This window comes from Mustela lutreola, chromosome 9 (assembly GCF_030435805.1).
Source record: "Mustela lutreola isolate mMusLut2 chromosome 9, mMusLut2.pri, whole genome shotgun sequence".
Taxonomy (NCBI): Eukaryota; Metazoa; Chordata; class Mammalia; order Carnivora; family Mustelidae; genus Mustela; species Mustela lutreola.
The window spans coordinates 23,577,450-23,600,778 of record NC_081298.1 but is presented as its reverse complement, the minus strand read 5'-3'; the positions used below and the strand labels follow the sequence as shown (position 1 = coordinate 23,600,778).

Sequence of the window (23,329 nt, the reverse complement as noted above, 5' to 3'; positions counted from 1 at the left end):
TACTAAGAATGTAATAAATGGAAACTGTCTTGAAGCCTGATTCAGTGTCCTGAGCTCCTGTCAACTTTCATCAGTTTGTGTCTAGGCATGAATTCTTTTTTTTTTTTTTTAAGATTTTATTTATTTATTTGACAGAGAGAAATTACAAGTACACTGAGAGGCAGGCAGAGAGAGAGAGAAGGAAGCAGGCTCCCCGCTGAGCAGAGAGCCCGATGCGGGACTCAATCCCAGGACCCTGAGATCATGACCCGAGCCGAAGGCAGCGGCTTAACCCACTGAGCCACCCAGGCGCCCTAGGCGTGAATTCTTACACCAGTGTGTTTAGTAAACAATGAGGAGAATGGCTTTAGGTAATGCCCTTCCCTGAGCTTTCTTTTTCCCACCTGTAAACTGTAGGGGATGAACAGGATACTTGTTGAAGTTACTTCTAGCACTGACCTTTAGAATTGCTGTCCCATATGTGGGAAACTGCAGTGACAGGGCAACTGGGAGAAGTTGGAGGTAAGGTAGGAACCCAGTGGTGACTTCTTGTCTCTTAAAGGTAGCAGATAGTCAGATGGGAGCATGCATGGGCTCTTGCTTTAGGGTACAAACTCTAAGTACAGAAGGCATGGAGATGAGGATGGGCCTTCCTTTTTGGTTTTGGTTTGAGAGAAACTGGGCACTGAAAATGATCCTCAGTGTCTGATACCTTAAACCTCTGAGAATTTGAGATTCTTAGTTCTAATCCTTTGAGGTCATTTATTTATTTTTTAATTTTTAAAAGATTTTACTTATTTATTTGAGAGAGAGCGAACAAAAACAGGGAGGAGCAGAGGGAAAGCGAGAAGGGGACTCCTGCCTGAGCAGGGAACCCCACATAGGGCTTGATCCTGGGATTCCAGGATCATGACCCAAGCCAAAGGTGGATGCTTAACCGATTGAGTCACCTGAGTGTGCCCCTCCTTTGAGGTCATTTAATCCACTTCCTAAACAAAGCAGGAATTGTAGCCCCAATATCTCCATCCCCAACAATCTCCATGTATGATCATTCTGATTTTGGAACACTACCAAAACCACAGAGTTCATTCACTATCTGTCCCATTGTTGGGCATCTCTGCTACAAAGTTCTTAGATATATTCCCTCACTATAACTTTCTCTCCTCTTCCTTTGGTTTTCCTTCTGTTTTCTAGGGCTACATAAAATAATCCTATCTTGTGATATTTGAAGGCAGTTATTATATCCCTTTGCTAGGCTGAATATGGAATTATAAAAATTTAAATCTAGAAGATGTCTTGAAGATCATCTAATTCAGTAATTTTCAATGTTTTTAAGGCATTAGAATCCTTTCGTTCAAATAAAAATTGTATGTGTAGTGATTAACAACAGTAGGCTTTGGACTCTGCCTGGATTTCGATCCTTATTTTATCTAATACTTCTTAGTTGGACAAGTTGCGTCCCTTTTAATTTTTTATTTTTTAAAGACTATTTATTTGAGAGAGCATATGGGCAGGGGAAGAACAGAGGGAGAAGGAGAAACAGACTCCCCACTGAGCAGGGAGCCCCAACATAGGACTCTATCCCAGTACCCTGAGATCATGACCTGAGCCAAAGGCAGCTGCCCAACCAACTGAGTCACCCAAATGCTCTGCCTCACCTCTCTAAACCTCAATTATTTTCCTATCTATAAATGGGAATAATAACAGTTTCTATGACATAGATTATTGTGAGGAATAGTTAGAATAATCTGTATAAAGGGCTTACTGCTTGGTAAACTGTGTGTTAGCTATTTTTATCATTATTACCAAGAGCCCTATACCTGAAACAGGCAAGAGCAGAGTTAATCTGGTTGAAACATGAACAAGAAGACCAGAACCACATTCTTTTGGCTTCTTCACCAGGTCACTGTCACTGAGGTCCCTGTAAGGTATATATGTGGAACATCTAGCGATTTGTAAAGCTCTGTTTGAAAACCCCTAATCTGATCTAGTGTTCTTATTTTATGGATGAGGTAATACCGAGTCCACATTCCCAGATTTCTTATATGATGTGGTTTCCTGAACAACTCCTTTATCAACCATCTCAGTCTCCTCTGGATACACTATAGTTGGTCAGTATCTCTAATGAAGTATTCTAGCTATGTTAGCTATGGTCTGCCTTGGGCAGGGAACTATTACCATTCTTTGTTCTAACTTTACATATCTAAGATTACATTAGTTCCATTGACAGCCATACTCTACCATCCAACTTACAATCTCCTACAATACCTAAGACTTTTCTATTTATTCTAATGATAAACTGTCTCCTTTATACTTTACTTATATGTTCATCCCCCCCCCCTTTTTTTTGAACCTGGTTATGGTTTACAACACTGTTTAACAGATGAGGAACTTGAGGCTTAGAGAGTGGAAGTGATATGTATGGCCAGTCACATTGCAATTGTAACTTGTTCTGGACAGAACACTTATATTCTCTGTTGTAGCACTATGCTTATTTACATAGCCTTTGCTTCTTTGACAGTTTTCTACTTGTGGTGAGTCAGGCCTCAATTTGCCATTTGTCTATCCAGTAGTTTATTTTGAGGTTTTAGGGCTAGCTTTAGAAATGTTGACTACAATTTATAATTTATAAGGCTAAAGACATTAAAGGGCAAACCTCAAAGAAATAACATCCTTTCCTCAGCTGAGATGTGCTCATTTATCCACTTATCAAACAATTTTCTACTGGATATCTACCATATGTAGTCTGCACACTACCTTGAGAGTAGTGGATGAGGGGCATGGGGCGAAGGCAAAGGGACAGTAAGCAGGCACCGGCAGTAGTTCAAGAAAAATATAAAAATGGAGATAAGGGTAGAGGTTATGAAAAGTGGTCAGATTTTGGAATATTTTGAAGGCAGAGCCAGTAGGATTTGCTGATGAACTTGATGAGTGGTCAGGAGCTGGGTTTGTCACAAAACCTATGTGGCTCCATGGAGACCCTCTAGGAAATCGCCTCAATCAAGAGCTGAAACTGATTAGCAAGTGTGGGCTCTGGAACAAATGTGAGGTCTGGAGGGTTAACTTGACTCTGGCCAAGATCCATAAGGCTGCCTAGGAGCTGCTCATGCACATCTCTATTTCAAGGTAACACTTGCTGCAACAATTCATCTGTATCCAGGTACTGGATGAGGGCAAGATAAAGGTCCTTCAATGTAGAGTCATCTTTATTTGACTTTCAGGACCTCAACATTCTATCTTTTTAGTCTTATAGCCCACCAAATGTAGCTTAAGGTCTACACTGAATTGGTTTGCTATTTAATTTTATATCAAATGATGGAGATTTTAAAAAATTTCACAAATATTTCAGCAGGGATCTCCCAAAGAGTTTGTAGTTTAAAATTTTTATGAAGTAAGGATTTTTTTTGAAACTGAAAGTATGACTGTCACTCAAGTAAGAATAAAGATAATTTAACTGCATGAGGACAGGCAGAACACATAGCACAAAATATAGTCCTTAAATCAAATATGTGTAACTTTATGAAAAAACACCAGCAGTAGTTGAAAATATTCCTTGGGATTGGTATTGGCCTGTAGACTGGTCTGTGCTTTTCCACTTCTGTATCTAAGCTAATTAATGTTGTTCCCATCTCCCTGAATTGGTCTGTTCCTTATCTGAGCCAGTCTAAATCCTGCTTATTCTTTCATAACCATCTGAAATGCCATCTTCTTTGTGAAGGTTTTCCCAATTCTCACTTTCCAACCCTATTTCTTGTTCTCAGCAGGAATGAATAATAAAACCTATATCTAAAAAGCACATTTACTGAAATAGTTCCCTCATTTATAGTTGAAGCACCTAAGGCCCAGAGAAGTAAAATAATTTGTAAAAGCTTTCATGTTTTAAGAAGTAGCAAAGCTTGACTTGAAACCCAGTTTTCCTGAGCTCTTGCCCTGTCCATTCATTTCCCTGTCATTGCAGTATTCCTGCCCAGGGGCTGAGAGAGCTTCATCTGGAGCTGAAGATGGGCCTAAAAGAACAGCATGGCTGAATTTGATCACTTAAAATTGGGCCAGACCCTGGAGGAACCCAGGACATGGCTGAACAGTATGAACTTTATGCATTAGGGAACTTGTGATAATAAAGGATCTGAGAGCGCTGCCCTTATTCACTTGTTAATACTGGTATCTCATTGTGGTTTTGGTTGGCATTTCTCTAGTGATTAGTGATGTTTGATGTGCTTATTGGCAATGTGTATGTCTTCTTTGGGGAATTGTCTATTCAAGCCCTCTGCCCATTTTTTAATTGTGTTGTTTTTGTTGTTATTGATCTTTAGGAGTTATGTATATATATTGTGGATATTAATCCCTTATGAGATACATGATTTGCCAATCTTTTCTCCCATGCTGGGGCTTGCCTTTTTACCATAGGGATAGTGTTTTTTGATACACAAAATTTTAAAACTTTTATCAAGTCCAATGTCTATTTTTTCTTTTGTTTTCTGTGTTTATGGGGTCATAGCTGACAAATCATTGCCAAATCCAGCATTATGAAATTTTTATCTTATGTTTTCTTCTAAGAATTTTATTGTTTTAGGTATTAAATTTAGGTCCTTGATTCACTTTGCATTAATTTTTGTATATGCTTTTAGGTAAGGATCCAACTTACAGATAGCTGTGCTCCATGGACAATCTACTAGCTTCTAGCAGCAGGTTTTTCTTTTTTCTAAGATTTTATTTATTTATTTGATAGAGAAATCACAAGCAGGCAGAGAGGCAGGCAGAGAGAGGGGGGGAAGCAGGCTCCCTGCTGAGCAGTGAGCTAGATACGTGGCCTGATCCTAGGACCTTGAGATCATGACCTGAGTCGAAGGCAGAGGCTCAACTCACTGAGGCACTCAGGTACTCCTAGCAGCAGGCTTTTAAAAAATTAGTGTATAGATATTTATGATATGTGCCAGGCATATATTAGGTGCTTAGACATAGCAATAAAAAAAAGAGATCTGGTCCTTATCCTCATGGAGCTCACATTCTGGGAGGGTGGGGCAAGATTTTTGCCAGTGAGCTCTAATTTTATTTAGGAAGAAAATGTCAGAGACAGTGTATTTTGCCTTATTTCTGCGAATGGGGGTCATGTCTCTAGGAACAAATGAGACTATACAAGTCCTTCTGTGACACTTGAGCACTGCCAAGGATTGTGAAGGTAGACATATGTAGGCATCCTTGCCAGAGGTTTTAGGTCTTTGAGGAAGTCCTCAGGATATTGAAGAGACTATGGTATGCATGATCTTGACCATGGGCTAAAGCTCAAAGTAGATGAGAGTCTCCTTCACTCTTTCTCATAGTGTTCCTGGAGATTCTTAGAAAAGAGGCTTCTCAGGATGCCTGGCTGGCTCAGTGGGTTAAAGCTTCTGCCTTTGGCTCAGGTCATGATCCCAGAGTCCTTGGATCCAGCGCCAAATCAAGCTCTCTGCTCATCAGGGAGCCTGTTCCTCCCCGCCCCCCGCCACCTCTCTGCCTACTTGTGATCTCTGTCTGTCAAATAAATAAATTTTAAAAAATAAAGAAAAGAAAAGAGTCTTCTCTATGTCCATTTGGATACACCTCAAATTGGTGTAGTTGAACCAACACTAGCCTGGAAGTCAGAAACCTGGAACCTAGTTATAGATTTTCCTTAATCCCACCGTTAGCTTTGGCAAGCCACTTCCTCTGGATTTCTTGGATCTTTAAAATGGGGATAATTACACCTGCTCTAAGTATTGCTAAAGTATCTGTGAGGATCAGGTAAAAAATTACCCTCTAATGTAGTTTTATTCCATACTCGTGTGAGGGATTAGCTGAATTCTTACTTAAGCTACAGAGATACCATGTGAGACAGGCAGGTCAGGTTTTATTACTTTAAAAAAAAAAAAAGACTTTATTTATTTATTTAAGACAGAGAGAGAGAGAGAGAGAGAGAGAGAGATTGAGAGAGAGAGCATGCAAGCATGAACAGGAGGAGGAGTAGAGGGAAGCGAGAGGTGATCTCAACCAGACTCCATGCTGAGTGCAGACCCCCATGTGGGGCTCGATCCCATGATCCTGAGATCATGACCCGAGCCACCCAGGTGCCCCTTACTTTTATTTTATTTACTTCTATTTGTCTCTATCTCCGCTAAGTTCATTCTTCCCCCTGCCCCCTGCCTGCTATGTAACTTAAACCTCTTTTCTCTGCAGCTGCCTTTTAGGGTCCATTCTCCTGCCTCTGAAAGGAATTAATGAGAATTGAGGAGTCTAAGATACATTAGAAATTATCCAGTCTAATACCAGTCTTCTCCCTCCTCCCCTCTAATACTTTATGGAGAAGGAAACTGAGACTCAGAGAGAGGGGAAATTTTATGTAAATTCATACATTGAATTAAGGGTAAATAATAAATCTAGGTCTGGTGACTCCAAATAATTATCTGAGGATCTTGTTAATAATCCAGATTCCTGGACCGTACCAGCCTATCAAATCAGAATCTCCAGAGGATAAGACTTCCGACTTGTATTTTTATATCCTCTTCAGATGTGGTGGGCAGTGGCAGCATACCTTTAAAATATTTGTTTGTTTATTTGTTTGTTTTGTTTTATTTTAGAGAGAGAGGGCATGAGCAGGAGGGGCAGAAGGAGAGGGAAAGAGAATCTCAGGAAGACTCCATGGTGAGTGAGGAGCCCATGGAGTTCAACATGGGGCTTGATCTCATGACCTTGAGATCACAACCCAAGCCATAACCAAGAATTGGATGCTTAACTAACTGTGCCACCCAGGTACTCCAGAAAAATAATTTTGTATATTAGTGGTCTTAAACTTTAAAAATTATATACCTAAAAGAGGTTTGAAAAATTACTTAACTCTTTGCACATTTTAAAGTTCACATCTAAACATTATCATGAGATAAAATAATTGCAAAAAAAAAAAAAATGGGGCACCTGGGTGGCTTAGTTGGTTAAGTGTCTCCTTTCAACTTGATCCTGGGATCAAGCCCCATCTCGGGCTCCTTGCTCAGCAGGGAGCCTGCTTCTCCCTCTCTCTCCGACCCTCTCCTGGGCTCGTGTGCATTCACTCCAATGCATGCGTGCTCTCTCTCACAAATAAATCTTTAAAAAAGTAATAACTGGGGGCGCCTGGGTGGCTCAGTGGGTTAAGCTGCTGCCTTTGGCTCAGGTCATGATCTCAGGGTCCTGGGATCGAGTCCCACATCGGGCTCTCTGCTCGGCAGGGAGCCTGCTTCTTTCTCTCTCTCTCTCTGCCTGCCTCTCCATCTACTTGTGATTTCTCTCTGTCAAATAAATAAATAAAATCTTTAAAATAAAATAAAATAAAATAAAAAAGTAATAACTGCAAAAAATCTAATTTCTAATGTGTTTTATATTGTATACATGTATATATTTCATATATCTTTCTTGAAAGCTTGGAACTGCAAATTTAGCTCATATTATCTGTAGAAAACGTCCGCTATATAGCCTATTTTGCATAGCAAATTCTCACTGCTAACAATCAGCCAAATGAGATTTACTTTGTTAGAAAATGCCCAACTTCTTTTTCAAGTAAAATAAATATGATAACTATTGAATTAGAATTAGAATTAGAATTCTAAGACAAATAAGGCAAGTAGTGTTACCATGAGTCTGTCACCTGGATAAATTAAAATGTTACTCCTTTCAGGATAGATTTATTTTTTTTAAATAAATCCCAGGACCCTGAGATCATGACCTGAGCCGAAGGCAGAGGCTTTAACCCACTGAGCCACCCAGGTGCCCCTTTCAGCATAGATTTCTTTTTTTCTTTTTTCTTTTTTTAAAGATTTATTTATTTATTTATTTGACAGAGAGAAATCACAAGTAGTTGGAGAGGCAGGCAGAGAGAGAGAGAGGAGGAAGCAGGCTCCCTGCTGAGCTGAGAGCCCCATGCGGGACTCGATCCCAGGACCCTGAGATCATGACCCGAGCCGAAGGCAGCAGCTTAACCCACTGAGCCACCCAGGTGCCCTCAGCATAGATTTCTTAAGAAAGCTCTCTGATTTGCTCTCTTGGAAGCCTTTTCCTCTGAGGTTATAGTTCTCAAATTGTCCCTATGGCACTCTGGAAGGTTTTTTATTTTATTTTATTTTTTAACCTTGGTGTGGCGTAGATAAAATGTTGGATGAGAGAGAGATGGCATTTAAAAATTTTTTTTTATTTTTAAAAGATTTTATTTATTTATTTGAGGGGGAGAGAGAGAGAGAGTGCACAGGCAGGGGGAGGGGTAGAGGGAGAAGAAAACTCCTTGCTGAGCAGGGAGTCCAAGGTCGGGCTCGAGACTCAATCCTAGGACCCCAGGATCATGACCTGAGCCAAAGGCCCACCAGGCGCCCCATTTTTTTTTTTTTTAATAACGTGGGAGAAGTATATTTGTGAAGGAGAAAGTGAGAAAGGAGAACCAACGCCGACAGATCAGTGTTAGGGAAGATTACATATCGAAGTTGAGAATCTGGACACTTAGTCTTAAAACTTTTCCTGCTCAACTACCCATAGGAATAGAGTACCCTACCATGAAAACTAATGATTTAAACCATGCTATTTACCTAAATAACAGAGAACCATTGTAATAAATATTTTTTCATGTGTCAAAATTGAGACACCTGATGTACATATAAAACAGTGCCCTCGGCTGTTCTTTCCACTTTCTTTTTCTGCTCTAGGCATATTTTTGTTTTAGGCAACGTTCCAAATGCTGTGATAATAAAGGATCTGAGAGGACTTCCCTCATTTACTTGTTTTGGGTAAGGCTAGCAAGGGGCACAGTATGGAAGGAACGAGTAGGTATGTAAGAAGTAGTGGGAAAGGGTTACCTTCTATACTGACCTAGGTCTGCCTTGTCAACAGAGAAGAGTTGCAGAATCCAACTGGCACCAAAGCCACCTAGGCCGAGGGGAACAGGCACAAGGTTCCTGGATCAAAGCCTGAAAACAGCTGGCATGAGGACAGGATGCAATAATAGCCTAGATTGCAAAGCACAAGTCCCACAACCTGAACCTTAACTCCAGGGGCTTATTGCCGTCTCTCCCATGGCAGAGTCCAGAACTGAGCCCAGTTTTAGGGGCTCAAGAAATTTTCCTTGATATTTCTCCAAATCCCATTCTGTGAGTTTTACATTCTTCTTCTCCCTCTTCTCCGTGTCTGCCATTTCCCCCTGCCTATCTAGCATCTGTCTACTTTGTTTGTATCCTCTATAATCCCCTTTCTTTCCATGTTTCCTCACTCTGATTAGCCTGGATCTGGCAGGTCATATGAGCAGAGAACCTCATTCATTCATTCATTCATTCTTGTACCCATTTATTTCACAATTATGTATTAAATACCCACTGTGTGTCACATTATATGCTAAGCGCTGAGGAGGAAAAAGATAAAAATATGTCTTTTTTTTTTTAATATGTCTTGTCTGCCTTTAAGGAACTTACAGTCCAGTGAAGTAAATAGATGCATACATATGACTATAACGTTAAAATAAATAAGTGCCAAATATTTAGGCAAATAGAAAGAGAATGAATGAATGAATGAATGAACAGTAATGAATGAATAAATGAATAGTGCTAAGAGGCAAACTTTCTGGAAAGGAAGATTTGTAAAGATGTCTGTTTTTCCAGATTAATCTGTATGTTGTTGCAATTCTAATCAAAATCACAAAATTTTAAAATTTGAGATATAATTCATACCATGCATCCTACCCAATTTAAGTGTAAAAGTTAATGATTTTTGGTATAGTCGCAGAGTTGTGCAATCACCATCATGATCTATTTTATTTTATAAAGATTTTCTTTATTTATTTGACACAGAGAGAAATTACAAGTAAGGAGAGTGTCAGGGAGAGGGAGTAGCAGGCTCCTGCTGAGCTTGACACGGAGCTCGATCCCAGGACCTTGGGATCATAATCAGAGCCGAAGGCAGGCACCCTAGACTGAGCCATGCAGGCACTCTCGTCACATCCAATTTTAGAACATTCACCACTGAAAAAGAAACCCCATACTCATTAGTAGTCATTCCTCATTTTCCTCCAACTTTGCCCACTGTAGCCCTGGGCAACCACTAATCTATTTTCTGTCTCTATGGCTTTGACTATTCTGGACATTCCATATAAGTGGAATCATACAACATGTGGCCTTTTTTCTAGCTTCTTTTACTTACCATAATCTTTTAAAGGTTCACAAGTGCCGTAGCATGTATCAGTTCTTCATTCCTTTTTTAATTTTTTATTATTATTTTTTAAAGACTTTATTTATTTGACAGAGAGAGAGAGACCGTGAGAGAGGAAACACAAGCGGCGGAGTGGGAGAGGGAGAAGCAGGCTTTCTGCTGAGCAAGGAGCCTGATCCCAGGATGCTGGGATCGTGACCTGAGCTGAAGACAGATGCTTAATGACTGACCACCCAGGTGCCCCTACTTCATTACTTTAAAAAAAAATAATAATTTATTTATTATTTCTTAAAATAGATTTTTCATTAACATATGTATTATTTGTTTCAGGGGTACAGGTGTGTGATTCATCAGTCTTACACAATATATAGCACTCACCATAACACATACCTCTCCAGTGTCCATCACCCAGCCTCCTCATCCTTCCCATCCCCCTCCACTCCAGCAACCCTGTTTGTTTCCTGAGATTAAGAATCTCTTATGGTTTATCTCTCTCTCTCTGGTTTCATCTTGTTTCATTTTTTCCTCTCTTCCCTGTGATCCTCTGCCTTGTTTCTCAAATTCCACGTATCAGTAAGATCATATGATAATTGTCTTTCCCTGATTGACTTAATGTTTCATTCCTTTTTATGCTAGATAATATTCCAGTGTATAGATATACCACATTTTATTTATCCGTTCTTCAGTTGGTGGATATCTGGATTATTTTCTCTTTTTAATATCATGAATAATGCTGCTGTGAACATTTGTATACAAGCTTTTTAGGTGTATATGTTTTTAATTCTCTTGGGTGACTCTAAGTTAAAATCCATCCTTGGTGGACTTCAACTCTGTAGTTCTCAGGACACTTGCACTTTGATTTTCTTCCTAATGCTAATTCTGGCTTCGGAAAAAAAAAAATCCTCCTTTTGGAGGCCATGTCATTTAGGAGGAGACTACCTAGACTAGACATTTAGATAGTATGGTTAGACACAGGTGACTACTAATATTTAAAATAATTAAAATTAAATAAACATTTAGTTCTTCTGCCATATTGCAAGTGTTCAGTAGCTATATGTAGCTTGTGGCTACTATGTTAGATAGGACTGCTTTAGAATAATGGAGCTACAAATGTGTTAAGTAACCTTGAGGCCATCACTTCCCATCTGTGTATTAGGTTTCTCATCTGTAAATAAGGGTAGTGGACATTGAAAGCCCTGTCCTCCTCTGGCATCCTAAGTGATTTATGATTTAGTCTTTGGGGTGTGCTTCCTCTTACCTCCTCCTCCAGCCCTTCTCCCTCTTCACTGTGACTAGGGCAGGAGTACCCAGAGGGAACATCAGTCTGCTAATTGGTAAAGTTATGTTGCTCCCACTCCCTCTTCCCTTGATGAAAGGGAAAGTGACTTGAGGGCATACCTACATCTGAATGTCTTACATTTGTGCAGTGCTTTATGGATCAGAGAACACATTATTTTACATGTTTTCTTAATTTTACATAATCAGAGAATCTCAAAGTTGGTAGAGACTTTTAAGGTCATCTCAAACTTCAGAAAACATGAATCCCATGGGTTGCTTATAAAATGAGAATTCTAAGATCCCCATTCCCTGAAGAAGGATCTAACAGGTATCAGGGTTTCCCTGGCCCAGTCTGTACAATCCTATTCAGCAGCTCTTTGGGGAGTTTGCATTATTAACACTGTGTGATCATGCCTTGAGACACATTGGCCTTTCTTGGTTGGTCCCAGTCTTGGAGTCTGCGCTTTAGTATCCCTGGGAATCCCAGATTCTATGTATCTTCAGAGTTAGGAAGCTCCTGAAGGAATACCTTCTATCATTGGACAGTTCTGACAGAAAGGCTTTCCTTATACTGAAATCTCCAATTGACCCACCTCTTCGATTTATAGTTACATAACACTAGTCTGCTTCTTTCCCATAATAATCATTAAGGTTCATTCATTTATTCAGCAAATATTTACTGAGCACTGACTATATACAGGTTTCTTTGCAAGGCATTGGGGATTCAGCAATGAACAATACCAATTTGGTCTGTGCAAAACATAATCTAGTAGGAGAGATGGACAATTAGAAAAATAAAAATAATACAATTATAGCTTGAGAAAAATGCTATGAAAAAAATAAACAGGGGCTCCTGGGTGGCTCAGTTGTTAAGCGTCTGCCTTCAGCTTAGGTCATGATCCCAGGGTCCTGAGATCGAGCCCCGCATGGGCTCCCTGCTTGGCAGGAGGCCTGCTTCTCCTTTTCCTACTCCACCTGCTTGTGCACTCTCCCTCTCTCTCTCTCTCTCTGTCAAATAAATAAATAAAATATTAAAAAAAAATAAACAGTGTTGTGATGAAGAATAAAGGAAGGACTGATGCTACTTCGAGTGATCTGAAGCATGACATAGAGCAAACCATTTGAAAAACTGGGGGAAGAATATGGCATATTCTATCAGTAGGAAGGCTAATAATGTGTTCGGAGTCTATTGAGCAAAATGGGACAATAGAATAAGATGAGCTGGAAAAGATACAAGGCATAGGAGAAGTTTGGATTTTCTTCTACATGTAATGAAAACCACTAAAGGATTTTAAGCAGGAGGTGGTACGATTTTTAATAGATTATTCCAGATGATGTATGGATTGGAAGAGGGTAAGAATGAAGTAGGAGACCAGTTTGGGACCATTGTGGTCATCCAAGCAAGAGATGCAGGTGGCTTGAACCAGAGTAGAAGCAACAAAGATACAGATACTGCTGTCATGTAACTCAGTATCTTCTCTTCTCTTCAGGCAAACAGCTAAGTTCAATTTGTCCTCTCAAAATAGGTTTGACTGCTTCTCTCATCTGGGTTTTTCTCCTCTAGAAGGCCTAACCCACCAGGTTAGATCCTGCCCTCTGTTTCTGTAAAGAAACTAGCTTTTCCCACCTATTTTTCCCCCAGCTCTTTCCTCCTGTCCTGTGTTTTACTTCTCTGCTAGTCTAAAATCTCCAATACAGTAACTGTCCCTCATATAAAAGAGGAGTCCCAGTCTTCCCAGTCATTAATCAGTTATTAGGTTTTCTATGACTCAACCATGAACCTAAAGTACTTATTGTGTCAACTGAAGTTGGAGGAGATGGAGAGGAAGGGGACATGATCCTGCTCTTCAAGAACCCAAGGTGTAATGGGAAATATAAAGCCACAATAAATGTAAAAAAGATAGTACTGATAGATCATAAGGAAAATGAGATCTGTGCCACAAACCACCATGTGACCTTGAGCACCTTAAATGGCCTCTTTGGATCTCTTTGGAGTTAGGAGACTAAACTGAATGTTCTTTTAAAAATTCTTAACATACATCCAGGGCACTTGGGTAGCTCAGTCTGTTAAGTGCCTGCCTTCAGTTCAGGTCATGATACCAGGGTCCTGAGATTGAGTCCTGGTATCAGGCTCCTTGCTCAGCAGGGAGCCTGCTTCTCCCTCTGCCTGCCACTCCCCCTTCTTGTACTCTCGCTCTCTCGCACGCACTTTCTCTCTGGCAAATAAATAAATAAAATCTTTTAAAATTTTTTCTCAAAATCCTAGAGGGCTTGGGAGCTTGTAGTAGGCTAGTATTCTGTTTACCTCCTTCTCCTAATGAGCCAGGGGCCCCAGGTTGGTGTGTATGTCAGAGAAAGAAGACACTGGAAGAAGTAAGGTGCCTATATCAATAATGCATAGCTTGAGCCCAGAGCCTGGGAGAGGAATGTACACTGTGGGGTGTGTGTGTGTAACTAAAAGTGGGCTCAAGTAAGCAGTTCTTAAATAGGTTTGTGCTTATCTGTTCCTGTATACCTTCTATTCACCAGGCTCTATTCTAGGTTCTAGGGACAAGACAGACAAATTCTCTGTTACCATGGAGCTTATATTCCAATAAAAGACACAGGTAATATATAAGCAAATAAAACACACGAGATAATTTCAAATAATGGAAAGTTATGTGAAGCAAATAAAACAATGATTTGCTAGTGTTTTGGGAGGGACAAGCTGTGCACATAGATGGGTACACAAGTATGGTGCATGTACTTGCAGATAGGCCTGTGTTTGAGTCTTAGGTCCATATATTTCTCCTTATTTGTGCCTCTGTGTACAAATGGGCAGCTTTTATGTGTACAGTGTTTTGTATATTAGTATATGTTATTTTATGCTTTCAAGTACACATAGGTGAGCTGGTATGTGGTACACATATGGGGATATGTGTGCAGGGGTGTGTGGTATCTGTTGGCATTTAGCTGTAACGAGATGTTCTGAAGTTTCTGTGACACTTATCAGTGGGCCAGTTAAGGAAATGGCTTTTTGCCCTGGCATTCAGGGCCATTTGCCAGCTTCCTCTCTCTGTGTTCCTTCTCACTTTAGAGAGCTCTCTGTGCTTGGCTCCTCTTAGCCCTAGGAGGCTAAGCCAATGAGAGGATAGTAACTGACTCATCAAGCCAGGAGCTGGAAAGAGGCTGATAATCTTCTGTGTAACCTCCAAGGCCTGGTTTCCCTGCTAGTCCCTGTCCTTCACACTGTGAGGCAAAAGAGTTGTGCCTTGAAATGAGAAGACCTGAAGATCTATTCTTGGCTTTTCCACTTATTATTTGACCTTGGCCAAGCTACTACATCTTTCTGGGTTTTAGTTACCTCTTTCTTGAGTACTCTGAGTAGTAAGGAAAGAGAGGGAGAGCAATGGCCTGCAGTGTTTAGGGAGGGCTGTGTGGTTTTGGTGCCAGAAGGTAAGGGGAAGGGATACTGAGCAGAGGCAATGGCATGATCCAATGTGTGTAGGAAGCCAGGAGGAACCCACTTAAAATAAAATTCAAACTTCTTACCAATACTACAAGGCCCTATGTGATCTGGCTGCTGCTTAACTTTCATTCTTACCTTTCTTCTTGTTCACTATGCTCCAGCCATGCTGGCTTCCTTACTGATCTTTGAATAGGCCAAACTCTTTACTGCCTCATGGCCTTTCCAAATTTCTGCCCAGGATACCCTTCTCAAGAATTCATATGGTGGACTACTTCTCATCACTTGGGTCTTGTAGCTCAAGCTTCCCCAGGGGGAGGCCTTCTGGGACCATTATTTAAAGTAGTTGTCCTCTAATGTTTATTAATATTTAAAATGTACATATCCTTTGACCCAACAGTTTTATTTCGTGTAATTCGTCCTACAGACATATTTGCAAGTGAGTAAAATGACATTTGAATAAAGATATTCATTGAAGCATTTATTTGTTAGTTAAACTGTGGCACATACAATCTGTGGACCATTGTGCAGATGACAAAGAAAAAGAAACGGCACTATAAGTCTTAATGAAGAATTATATCAAGGTATATTAAAATTTTTAAAAAGCAAGATGACTGAGCTCTATTTATTGGATGTACATTATACTCAATAAAAAACACTATACACAATGGTGTGTATTGTGTACCGTCATTTGTATAGAAAAACCAAGAATATGTAAACATAAATACATATATGTAATGCTTCTGTAATAGACCTGTCCGTGGGACATCTCTTTCCTACCTCTTTCCATCCATGCTTGGTTGGGGACTGTGAGGTGCCCATTAAATACTCTTTAATGAAGAGTATTAAAATTCAGTTTTTTGAATTTGGTTTTTAAATTTCCATCTTTAGCGATATCCGAAGGATCTTATGAAAGATGCTAACAGTGTAAACTTCTTCCAAAGTGATTATCTTGGTCAGTCCACAATAGTTCAGTTGCTCTACACCCTCCAACCTATTAGGAGTGGTTCTGTCTGCATATTGACTATTTCTGGAAAGTTACACAATATAGAATGAATAGTGGTTGCCAGTTGGCAGGGTGATTGGAGACTAGGGGTGGGAGGGACACTTCTCATTACATATCTTTTGTTGTGGTACCATTTGTATATATGTAATATATATATTATATATAATCATAAAATTGAAAAAAAACACCAGGGGTCATTAAATATTCACATATAGTCATGAAAGTTCCTTAAAATGTTTTTTTTAAACGTATTTCCAGGGGTGCCCTGGTGGCTCAGTGGGTTAAGCCTCTGCCTTTGGGTCAGGCCATGGTCTTAAGGTCCTGGGATTGAACCTCACATCAGGCTCTCTACTCAGTGGGGAGCCTGCTTCCCCCTCTCTCTCTGCCTGCCTCTCTGCCTACTTGTGATCTCTTTCTCTGTCAAATAAAAAAAAAATCTTTAATTAAAAAAAATAAAGTATTTCTTTTTTTTTTTTTTAATTTTTTATTTTTTATAAACATATATTTTTTATATACATATATTTTTATCCCCAGGTCTGTGAATCACCAGGTTTACACACTTCACAGCACTCACCAAATCACATACCCTCCCCAATGTCCATAATCCCACCCCCTTCTCCCCAACCCCCTCCCCCCGGCAACCCTCAGTTTGTTTTGTGAGATTAAGAGTCACTTATGGTTTGTCTCCCTCCCAATCCCATCTTGTTTCATTTATTCTTCTACCCACTTAAGCCTCCATGTTGCATCACCACTTCCTCATATCAGGGAGATCATATGATAGTTGTCTTTCTCTGCTTGACTTATTTCGCTAAGCATGATACGCTCTAGTTCCATCCATGTTGTTGCAAATGGCAAGATTTCATTTCTTTTGATGGCTGCATAGTATTCCATTGTGTATATATACCACATCTTCTTGATCCATTCATCTGTTGATGGACATCTAGGTTCTTTCCATAGTTTGGCTATTGTGGACATTGCTGCTATAAACATTCGGGTGCATGTGTCCCTTTGGATCACTACATTTGTATCTTTAGGGTAAATACCCAATAGTGCAATTGCTGGGTCATAGGGCAGTTCTATTTTCAACATTTTGAGGAACCTCCATGCTGTTTTCCAGAGTGGCTGCACCAGCTTGCATTCCCACCAACAGTGTAGGAGGGTTCCCCTTTCTCCGCATCCTCGCCAGCATCTGTCATTTCCTGACTTGTTGATTTTAGCCATTCTGACTGGTGTGAGGTGATATCTCATTGTGGTTTTGATTTGTATTTCCCTGATGCCGAGTGATATGAAGCACTTTTTCATGTGTCTGTTCGCCATCTGGATGTCTTCTTTGCAGAAATGTCTGTTCATGTCTTCTGCCCATTTCTTGATTGGATTATTTGTTCTTTGGGTGTTGAGTTTGCTAAGTTCTTTATAGATTCTGGACACTAGTCCTTTATCTGATATGTCGTTCGCAAATATCTTCTCCCATTCTGTCAGTTGTCTTTTGATTTTGTTAACTGTTTCCTTTGCTGTGCAAAAGCTTTTGATCTTGATGAAATCCCAGTAGTTCATTTTTTCCCTTGCTTCCCTTGCCTTTTGCGTTGTTCCTAGGAAGATGTTGCTGCGGCAGAGGTCGAAGAGGTTGCTGCCCGTGTTCTCCTCAAGGATTTTGATGGATTCCTTTCGTACATTGAGGTCCTTCATCCATTTTGAGTCTATTTTTGTGTGTGGTGTAAGGAAATGGTCCAATTTCATTTTTCTGCATGTGGCTGTCCAATTTTCCCAGCACCATTTATTGAAAAGGCTGTCTTTTTTCCATTGGACATTCTTTCCTGCTTTGTCGAAGATTAGTTGACCATAGAGTTGAGGGTCTATTTCTGGGCTCTCTATTCTGTTCCATTGATCTATGTGTCTGTTTTTGTGCCAGTACCATGCTGTCTTGATGATGACAGCTTTGTAATAGAGCTTGAAGTCCGGAATTGTGATGCCACCAACGTTGGCTTTCTTTTTCAATATCCCTTTGGCTATTCGAGGTCTTTTCTGGTTCCATATAAATTTTAGAATTATTTGTTCCATTTCTTTGAAAAAGATGGATGGTACTTTGATAGGAATTGCATTAAATGTGTAGATTGCTTTAGGTAGCATAGACATTTTCACAATATTTATTCTTCCAATCCAGGAGCATGGAACATTTTTCCATTTCTTTGTGTCTTCCTCAATTTCTTTCATGAGTACTTTATAGTTTTCTGAGTATAGATTCTGTGTCTCTTTGGTTAGGTTTATTCCTAGGTATCTTATGGTTTTGGATGCAATTGTAAATGGGATTGACTCCTTAATATCTCTTTCTTCTGTCTTGCTGTTGGTGTAGAGAAATGCAACTGATTTCTGTGCATTGATTTTATATCCTGACACTTTACTGAATTCCTGTATAAGTTCTAGCAGTTTTGGAGTGGAGTCTTTTGGGTTTTCCACATATAGTATCATATCATCTGCGAAGAGTGATAATTTGACTTCTTCTTTGAATGAGTGACTAATAAGAAATACTTTATTTTTTATTAAAAAAAATAAAGTATTTCTTATTAGTCACTCATTCTGTCATTCATTATATCCTTCATAATGCTTATCATCTGAAATTATCTTGGCTATATTTGTTACTTGTATAATTTTTGTACTGTCATTGGAATATAAACTCCATGTTGGCAGGGATCTTGCTTGTTCCATTCATCGGTGCCTTATTTCTATACACGTATATAGCACATAGTAGTTGTTGAGTAAGCCAATGTGAAGGAAACTAGACTGAAATCTAGGAAGGAATGGGAGGCAAAGCTGAGGAGGTAGACAGAAATAAGATGATAAAAGTGTAGTGATTCTGGAGCTTTTTTAGAGAAGGAAAGAAGGAAGGGGTAGAGGGAGAGGGAAAGAAAGACTCTTAGGCAGGCTTCCTGCCCAGCATGGAACCCGATAATGTAGGGGTCAGTCTCACAACTAGGAGTTTATGACCTGAGCCAATCAAGAAATCAAGAGTTGGACGCTTAACGGACTGAGCCACCCAGTTACCACTGAAACTTTAAATTTGTATCAGAAATACAACTGAGGGGCGCCTGGGTGGTGCAGTTAGTTGACCATCTGACTCTTGGTTTTGGCTCAGGTTGTGATCTCAGGGTTATGAGATCAAGCCCTGCGTCAGCTCCACACTAAGTGCAGAGTCTGCTTGAGATTCGCTCTCCCTCTACCTGCCCTGCTCATGCTCTTTCTCTCTCTCTCTCAAATAGATAAATAAATCTTAAAAAATAAAAAAGAATCACCAACTGAATCTTTATACCAGCTTGTAATTAAGAGGTAGATTCTTGGACTCTGTGATTCTGATTCAGTAGGTCTGAGTTAGGGCTCAGGAATCTACATTTTAATAAGTTCCCCTGGGTGCAAGTGATCTGGAGCCCCCACTTTGAATAACACCAATGCAGTCTTGACACTGTGCTCAGGAAGAAACACATCTGTGGTATCATTTCTCCTTAGTACATCCCTAGGATGGAAGAGAAGGGGCCATCATCCCATTTTAGAAACCTAATGAGGCTCACAGATGGACACTGCATCTTCCAATGACACACAGCTTGTATATAAAGTATACTTTAAAAGACCAAAGTGTCTGACCAGTCAGTTCAAGGTGTGACGGCAGACAGCTCACCCTCACAGGACATTCATAAGGAGCTTTGGTGTTCCTGAATGGCTATTAGGACTGTTCCTATTTTTTGCTTGGGGGAAGATGTTATATTCCCTAATGACTGATTCTTTCTGATATATCTCAGGGAGGGCAATGAACCAGAGGAGACCACCCAGATCACATACCGTGAGCTTCTAGTCCAAGTGTGTCGATGCAGCAATGTTCTCCAAAAACAGGGTGAGTGTTGGGAGTATAAGAAGGGGACTGCAGGATCCTGCCTTGGGGTATCTGAGGACTTGGGGGAAGTAGACAAGGAGTGGAAGGAATATGGTATAGGGGAACAGAAAAGGTCAGCCATTGGGGGGCAGTAGCTTAATGAGAAGGAGCAAGTAGCAGCAGGAAGGGTCCTTGGTCCATGATCTGTGTCCTTTATTTGCAGGCATTCGGAAGGGTGACCGAGTGGCCATCTACATGCCCATGATACCGGAGCTTGTCGTGGCCATGCTGGCGTGTGCCCGCCTTGGGGCTCTGCACTCCATTGTGGTAGGAATTTGGATTGGAAAAAGAGACCTAGTGGGGGGTAGGGTTCTGGAGAAGTAGGTTAAGCCTGGATGATGGAGGGTCTTAAGAATCAGACTAAGGAGTTTAGAATGTTTGGGTCATAGGTTCCATATCAGGTATCCAGTTTCTTCTAGGACCATAGCTTAGAAACCCTGAAGGTTTTATGAGTGTCTCCTTTCCTTGTTTACTTAATTCCTAGTTCTTTTTCTCCCTCAGTCTTTCTTCCTTTTCCTAGTTTGCAGGCTTCTCTGCAGAGTCTCTGTGTGAAAGGATCCTGGATTCCAGTTGCAGCCTTCTTATCACTACAGGTGACTAATTCTCACCCCTTTCCCAAAACCGCCATACCTGAAGTTTTGGTCTCTCATTGGCTAGTTGGTATTTGCAACTGCTCAGCAAATAGAGTAGGGACTGCCTACCCTTACTCCTGATTCCATCTCACCTGGCCCTCTGTCAGCTCAAATCAACTGGAAGAGCTAGAGCCATGAGGCCTACCTCAGGAAGGGCTCAATGAACATTGTGCTCACTAGGGATAAGGGGCTGGGAGTGTGGTGCCTTCCTAAGGCCTGGAATGTCTATTGCTCCCCAAAGATGCCTTCTACAGGGGGGAAAAGCTTGTGAACCTGAAGGAGCTGGCTGATGAGGCCCTGGAGAAGTGTCGGGAGAAGTAAGTGTGTTTGGCTGGTTGGCTACCGCTCTGGGTCCGCAATTCCCCAGTAACAGATTCCCTTGGTCCCCTCTATCTTAGATGGACATGGGTGGGTCTTTCCAAATTCTCTTTTGAGCCAACCAGCCTACCACTTCAGGTTTTTCCTTCTTCTAGGGGTTTCCAAGTGAGATGCTGCATTGTGGTCAAGCACCTGGGGCGGGCGGAGCTGGGCACAGGTGATTCTCCCAGCCAATCCCCCCCCATTAAGAGGCCATGCCCAGATGTGCAGGTGAGTCTGGTACTGCTATGCTTTCCTCTGGGCTCAGATTGTCTCCCTCTGCCTGCCCAGGAGGTTCTTGCTGTGCTTCTTTGCTTCCTTATCATAACGCTTAGACAATCTGGGAGCAATCCTAGGAATGCTTCCTCTGGCAGGGCTGGTAGGGAGCTGGGAGCTGGAGGACTTTGACCTTGAATGTCATTAGGGAGCCCCCTGTATCTTGGGAACTTAGTATGAGTCTCCCTTAGACTTTAAGGGAGACTCCGTGCTAGTTGGAGTGTCCTGATGGGTACAAGAGATCCCCAGGGCTTGGGCTTAGGTTAGAAATGGGCCGGCTTAGTCAACTATACTTTAATTAAAAAAGAAAGAAAGAAAGAAAGAAAGAAAGAAAGAAAGAAAGAAAGGAAGAAAGAAAGAAAGAAATGGGATGATTTGGGTGACTGTGTGTACGGGTCTCTGTCTTGGCATGGGCTGCCTGTATGGTCCCACCATGGAAGGATCAGGATTTGGCCCTCAAGATATGGCCCTTATTAACTTCGGATCCAGCACTTTTAGTGGAAATGGTGGAAAAGCCCAAAGGTCTAAGGGGCATGAAGAATGAAAGCTCCAGGGTCCAGAAGGACAAAGCTTCCTGAGATTTGTGACTTGAGGGGCCCTGAGGGATCACAGAGCTAGAGAGGCTATAGTCAGCCTAGGGAGGTTGTGGAGACCCCACTCAGCATTAGGGGTTCTGGGTGTGTAGAGGTTGGGGACAAGATCAGGAAAATGTAGGCTGGGAGGGGAGCCTGAAGTAAAGGAGGCAGCAGGTGCTTGGGACATGCTGACCCTTCCCTCCCACTCCCCTATACTCAGACCCTGCTCACCACCCTTTCCGTGGGCTCTTAACAGGGTAAGCTGAAAGAGAAACCCAAGCGCATCTGGCCCCAGGTATCCACCTCTGCACTGCCTTGGGTACTGCTGCTCTGCGTGCTTGTCTGTGTTTCCATCTGCTCTTTGCCTGTTTTCCCCATTGAGGTGGCTGCCAGACCTAATTCCTTTCTTTCTGCCCCTGGGTCCTCTGCCACCTAAGTTACTCTGAAGGGTCATGAAACTAAATGCCTGTTGCTACCCCTCTGAACTGGCATAGAACATGGATCTCAGGAGGTAGCAACAGGCATCCCATTGCACTCCTGCTGCTCAGAACCTTTGTGGGAGAGAGGACCAAGTGACTTGTCAGAAAGTTTTTACTATGTATTTAGCTGGAGCAGAGCCCTAGGAGATAGGAGGAGAGTGAGTAGAGGAGGGACAGAACTTGGACCTTGGGAACTCACCATCAAGTTGAGGAGTTATATATGTATTACAAATGAAAAACCTCAGTTTTATATAGGATAACAGGTAAGATTCCTAAATATATCTAAATACATTTATATATTACTTGGGGATTTATAAACTGCAAAACTCTGATATAATTAAGTGCTAGATTGAATAAAATTTACTTTGTAGGTGTTTCTAAGATGTGAGATTTCTAAGTGGGGACTCAAAGCAGATTAGACTAGCAAAAGGCTGGGCTTGGAGTCCAGAGAATAATTTTTAGCTGTATGTCCTCAAATAAGTTATTTTTCCTCTCTGAATTTCAGTTACCTTATCAGCAGTGGAGAAATGATAATACATGCTTAAAAGGAAGCCACTTCCTTTATTAAAACAAAACATAAAACCCATTGTTCCTCTGAATTTTACCATTCTCATAGGCTGTCTTACTCTAAATCTTATATGGTTAATCTCTTCAGCTAATGGTAAATATAGTCCTTTTTCTCTGTTCTCATAGCATGGTGGAGACAGCTCTGATTCCCAGGGGACATTATTTTCCTTTTCAAAGTCAGGCAGAGACCTAAGACATTTCTCTTGGAAGATGTAACAAGCTCAGTGGTTAGAGTGTAGACTCCAGAGCCAGATTACCTGGGTTCAAATCCTAGCTCTGTCTGTCACCTGCTACTGTGGAAGCTTGGACAAGCTACTTAAGCTCTCTTGCCTCAGTTTCTCCATCTGTAGAATAAGGATAATAACTGTACTTACCTGATAGGGTTTTGTCAGTATATATAAGGTTTTTGTCATGTAGTAACTGCTCTATAAATGTTAGCTTTTATTGCTTTTAACGTAGCAGGCAGCCTGGCATTTCTAAAAGGGAAACCAGAAAAGAAATAAACTCCTTTAATTATTAATTATAGGCCACAGACTCCTGGATTTTTGTTTCTTGGAAGTGAAAATAATCAGTTATCAAAAAACCAAAGACCATAAGAGTAGGGCTACAAAGTCCAGGTTTGTCTGAAAATTGCTGTCAAAGCTAC

The 23,329-nt window shown here is 40.9% G+C and overlaps 1 protein-coding gene across 2 annotated transcripts in view; it reads left to right on the top strand.

Annotated features, from left to right (window-relative positions):
* Positions 1 to 23,329, top strand: part of ACSS2 (acyl-CoA synthetase short chain family member 2) — a 49,548-nt gene that overhangs the window by 15,687 nt on the left and 10,532 nt on the right. Inside the window, exons 3-8 of one of the 2 annotated variants that reach the window (XM_059133442.1) lie at positions 19,667 to 19,758; positions 19,961 to 20,064; positions 20,318 to 20,390; positions 20,671 to 20,746; positions 20,903 to 21,017; positions 21,894 to 21,932. In XM_059133442.1, the coding sequence (XP_058989425.1) occupies positions 19,667 to 19,758; positions 19,961 to 20,064; positions 20,318 to 20,390; positions 20,671 to 20,746; positions 20,903 to 21,017; positions 21,894 to 21,932 (499 nt within the window). The remainder of the gene's footprint in view (positions 1 to 19,666; positions 19,759 to 19,960; positions 20,065 to 20,317; positions 20,391 to 20,670; positions 20,747 to 20,902; positions 21,018 to 21,893; positions 21,933 to 23,329) is intronic. The other variant, XM_059133443.1, reaches the window with a different exon arrangement.